The following is a 5,598-nucleotide window of genomic DNA, read 5'->3' as shown; positions in this document are numbered from 1 at the left end:
TCATTTCCGGATGGCAGAGGTGTGTTCCAACAAGACCTGGCACCATGCCATACGTCTCGGAAAACTACAGAATTCTTCAACAAAAAGAATATACAGGTACTCTCCTGGCCAGGCAACTCACCCAACATCAACCCCATTGAGAACTTGCGGTCAATTTGCAAAAGAAGAATGCAAAAAATGGATTATTCTACAAAGGAGAAGATGATTTCTGCCCTCATTGGTGTATGGTTTCGCGATGAAGAAATGAAGAATATTTGTGGGAAATTAGTGGAATCCATGCCAAATCGTCTCAGAGCTGTTATTAGGAACAAGGGAGGCCACATAGATTACTGAGGTATGTCTTAGATCCTTTTTTTTTATCCCGTTTGAGTGTTTTTGCATAAGTAATTACGTTGTTCGGATTAATTTGCACGCTACTGTATATGTAGGTTTTTCATGTCTGTATTTATGTTACTATGTGTATGGTTAGCATTAGTTATGTGTTTGGCATATGTAGATGTATTGCGTCCTCTGGTTATTGTTTTAATGTGTTCTTTGAAGCAACTCTTCCCATCTACTATGGAGTTTCACGACTCTTTTTTGTGTCCAAAGTGTCACTCAAACACTTGTTGAGTACCCTCTTTTTTCCATTCTAACAACGCGTACACCCAATTGTAGACGCCTGATGTGTGCATATTATAATGCCTACAAATGCCAATATTTGAAACTGACACAAAACCTTAAAATTATTATCGACTTACAATGAAATTCTGTGTGTTACGTGCTTGACGAGGAGAGAAGTAAAAAAAAAAAAAAAAAAAAAAAAAAAAAAAAAAAAAAAAAAAAAAAAAAAAAAACTGCAGCACTCAAAATCTTGAAACTTGTGAAACGAATTCGCACTGCACATCAGCGTTAACATTAGTTCAATGAAAAGAGGACGTTGGAAAGAAGTGAATGTATTCGTCTACCTTCCCTCAAGATTCGAAATTAGGATATTTTTAAGAGTTTTAGAAATGCTGCTTGACATCCAGACACAGTCATGTACGTCCATCATTGACCATTGAGTGACGATAATGTTAAATACACTCTTTACACATTATTGCACTTTAATTAGAAGATCGATTTGCTTCATAATTGTCTTTAAAAGTGAGAACCGGGAAGGAAAAAAACCTATACGCTAAAACGTGGTAGTAGCAGTAGTAGTAATAGTAATTAGTATGGTATGTGCCAAAGCAAACAGTTCTGAAATTATCGCTCATCTGTTGTCCGCGTTTCCCTAGCAACGAAGTATTTATTTATTGTATACTATAGTTTGGCATATTATAAATTCAATGTTGTGTACATTTCTGCAATTATAATTCTCACAACAGAGGAGAAGGTGTTTATTGTGGAGCATTATTTCCAGTCATATGGAGTACTGAAATTACAAACACTCTGAAAATCAAGATAAGTCATTATAACATGCAAGGCGACATAAGACTGATCCCGTACGATGGAACGTATCAACGACAGCTAACATTGTTGTGTTCTTTGATTCCGCATTGTTAAATCGCTCCTGGTACAGTCCGCGTCACCGTTTTTGGCGTGTGAAATAAGTAATGGGAACGTTACGTGCAAGTGTTTTACATTTTCTGCAGTCAGTCTGACAACTGTGTTTCGCAAATGGCTGATGTGACGTGTATAGGAAGTGGTACCATTCTCGGCTGCACTAGCAACATGTATTATATATCTAGGACACACGCCAAAAACGCTGGCGTCAGCTATACTGCTCTTTAACCTGGCGCTAGCTCGGCCCATTCTGACGCCCCACTCCGTATGACTGAAAATAATGCTGGACAATAAATACCTTGTCCTCTGTTGTGAGAATCAAAATTGCAGAAATCAACACAATAATGAATATACAATATGTGAAACTACCATATAAAATAAATACCCTTAAATATTTGGTTGCTAGGGAAACACGAACAGCAGATGAGCGATAATTTCAGTATTGTTTGTTTTGACGCATACTGTAGCGGCGGCAGCGGCAGCAACAGTAGTAGTAGAAGTAGTAGTAGTAGTAGTAGTAGTAGTAGTAGTAGTAGTAGTAGTAGTAGTAGTAGTAGTAGTAGTAGCAAATACCTTACTATAATAGTACCGGACAGCTGTATACTAGCAGCATTGGCGTGAGTGCGAAAAATCGCGGACCTGACATCTAGCGCAGAGGGATGGAATTACGTCCACAAATACAAATATTAACATAGCGTGATTCGGAGTATTGTTTAAAACGTGAGTTACTAATGTGGAATTATATATGAAACACTTAAGAAATGTTGAATAATATTTAATGTAAAATTATTATCTTATATCAAAGCTGCATATTATGAGAAATATTGCATACTTCATATTACTTTCCGTAATTAATTGTTACATATTTTTTCTTTGGTTTAGTGGGACAAAATCAATCTGATATTAGGAATGAATTTACAATAATGTTTTATATACGCATTGCTGACAACTGCAAAGATAAAATTGATAGTAATCTGATGCTTGTAATAATTAGTAAAGGCCTGTGGACAACAATAAAACTTAATTTGATAAAACCTTAAAATCCAATACATTTTAACTTCTATTTATTTATTAGGTCTAAATAAAAAAGCCAATTTGTATTTTTCTATCAACACAAAGACGAAGGAATTAGGCCTACTAAAGAATGTTGTTGACTCACGTTTTATGAACTGTCGGAAATCGAAAGTACGATTTGGAGCAATTTGTAATGCTGCAATTGTCACAATTATAAACAGCACATATACACCCTGACATTTTAACACTAGTACTAAACTAATTCGTAAAACTATTAACAAATTAACTAGCCCAACAACAATATACATTGCAGTTGATTACAGCTTGTTTCGCGAGTATCTCCATCCCGGCAGGTAGGTAGCAGCACTATAGTCGTTCGCACTTAAAACTGCTAGCTGTCCGGTATTATTATAGTACGGTATTTGGTAGTAGTAGCAGCAGCAGCAGCAGCAGTAGCAGTAGTAGTAGCAGTAGCAGTAGCAGTAGCAGTAGCAGTAGCAGTAGCAGTAGTAGCAGTAGCAGTAGTAGTAGTAGTAGCAGTAGCAGTAGTAGTAGTAGCAGCAGCAGTAGTACCAGCAGCAGTAGTAGTAGCAGCAGCAGCAGCAGTAGCAGTAGTAGTAGTAGTAGTAGTAGTAGTAGCAGTAGCAGTAGTAGTAGTAGTAGTAGCAGCAGCAGCAGTAGTAGTAGCAGCAGCAGCAGTAGCAGCAGCAGTAGTAGTAGCAGTAGCAGTAGTAGTAGTAGTAGTAGTAGTAGTAGTAGCAGCAGCAGTAGTAGTAGCAGCAGCAGCAGTAGCAGCAGCAGTAGCAGCAGCAGTAGCAGTAGTAGTAGTAGTAGTAGCAGCAGTAGTAGTAGTAATAGAAATGAGCTCTATTGTGCTAGGCAAATATTGGACTCATGAATTCGAAAACAAAATAAATGGCAATTCTACCGAGCATTTCTGCAGGACACTCCTCAGTAACAAACTTCATAAGGTTTTCAACGACTGGATGGAAATTTTTACTGCACAGAGTCATTGATCCCGTGGTACAGCTGGAGATGTGTCCTTCATGCTTTTCCCGGTATGTCTCTGGATTCACAGTTATGACCGTATGCTTCCTCTCTCATTGCAGTGTACGTAATTTGGGTTGTCAAGTCTTACCAATCAGTTGGACTCTAAAACATTTGCGTTATACGCCCATTAAAATAGCACCATTATAATTTTCAATAATTAGTACAAATATCAGGTCGCAGAGAGTTGCGTGACGACCCATATAATATTGTTCGTTTTACACACCGACATTCCAATGTACTCTGCACGCCAGTTTTCAAGAGAACACTGCGAACACAGGATGGATGCAAGGACAGTTCTGCTGGTCATAGGAGTTGCCTGCACAGTGGTACGAGGAAGCCCGGTAAGTTCCAGCAACACATTCGTTGCAGTTAATGTTTATGGGTACCAATACTTAGTGGGGACAACATACAAACTTCGTAGAACAGACGACCAGTCACTGCAACATTCAGTAGCAGGAAATAATGCTTTTATGTCAGCACTTCCTCACATATAGCTTACGTACGGTTAGGAAATGAAACAATAATTCAAGAGACAAAAATAAATTTATTTGAGAGAAAACTACCCACATATACATAAATTAATTTCCCAATCTATAATAATAATAATAATAATAAATCTGTAGCCGAAATTTTTCTGGTAATTTTAGTTTTTCCAAAAATAATTGGTCCTAACATATATAATTAACCACCCTGAAACCGAAAATCGCTTTTTTGAAATTTTTGTTTGTATGTCTGTCTGTCTGTCTGGATGTTTGTTACCTTTTCACGCGATAATCGCTGAACCGATTTATATGAAAATTGGAATATAAATTAACTTCGTTGTAACTTAGATTATAGGCTATATGGCATTCAAATACATTATTTAAAAGGGGGGTTATAAGGGGGCCTGAATTAAATAAATCGAAATATCTCCCTTATTATTGATTTTTGTAAAAAATGTTCCAAACAAAGGTTTCTTTAAAACTTATTTCCGATACGTTTTATTCTCTGCAAAATTTTGATAGGATTGATATTTAATGAGATAAATGAGTTTTAAAATTAAAATAACTTCATCTACGGCCGTGTAACGAAATAAGAACAAATGACTTCCTCTATAAGGGGCCTTGGACAACAACAATCGAACGACATTAAACATAGCCTAAAGAGAATGCTTATTTGTTTGTATGAAGTAATATCGTATGCTAATTAACCGATTTGTATAATTAATTATTATTTCACCATTGGAAAGTATAGTTTCTCTAGATGGACATAATGCTATAATTTTGTTATAGTAACTTCTGAGTGAATTGAGAACAGGTAAGATTAAAATAGCTTCTTATGAGAGAAAACTTGATAGGCTATTTTGTACATTATTTAATCTATGGTTGCATGTAATAACAAATAAGAAACATGTTAAAAGAATTGTCATTGCACCAAATGAGTGTCTATGGACCAAAATGATCGCATTTTAATTATTTAAATACCATTTAAATTAAGTAACATATTAAACTATTTATCCTTCTATCAAACACGGATATTCCCAGGATCAAACGTCCTATTTTAATTATGTAATTATTTATATTTATTTCTAACAGGTGCAGCGGAGCGCACGGGTACGGCTAGTTGTAAATATTTTAATTCACTTTGTGTTTTATTATAGCTACTATTATTACTATTATTATTATTATTATTATCATTAAATGGCAGAATAAAATAGTATTTGGTATAAATTAAGAACAACTGTATTAAATACAATGCTTTTTGCCGATGATCAAATATTGATCGCACAATCTGAGGATGATCTACAAATGGCAACTTACCAGCTCCAGCTAATAACAGAAGGATATAACCTAAAAATGTGTAATAACAAAACTAAAACAATGGCTTTCAGCGGGCTTAACCATAGGCGATGTAAAATAGTTATTAATCAAGGAACTATTCAACAGATATCTTCTTTTAACTACTTAGGCTGCAATATATCTTAATTGGGTGAACAGGATATTAACAGTAACTTGAGAAAATTCTAAC

General features: G+C 35.6%; 1 protein-coding gene across 1 annotated transcript in view; it reads left to right on the top strand.

Moving 5' to 3' along the window:
• The first annotated feature begins 3,655 nt into the window (after nt 1-3,655).
• LOC138708676 (general odorant-binding protein 56a-like) overlaps nt 3,656-5,598 on the top strand; it is a 26,986-nt gene continuing 25,043 nt past the window's right edge. The window contains exon 1 of the mRNA XM_069838766.1: nt 3,656-3,932. Coding sequence (XP_069694867.1) covers nt 3,825-3,932 — 108 coding nt within the window. The 5' untranslated portion in view covers nt 3,656-3,824. The remainder of the gene's footprint in view (nt 3,933-5,598) is intronic.

The sequence above is a fragment of the Periplaneta americana genome, chromosome 1 (genome assembly GCF_040183065.1).
Source record: "Periplaneta americana isolate PAMFEO1 chromosome 1, P.americana_PAMFEO1_priV1, whole genome shotgun sequence".
Taxonomy (NCBI): Eukaryota; Metazoa; Arthropoda; class Insecta; order Blattodea; family Blattidae; genus Periplaneta; species Periplaneta americana.
The sequence above is the reverse complement of the archived record's forward strand: the minus strand, read 5'-3'. Positions and strand labels throughout refer to the sequence as shown.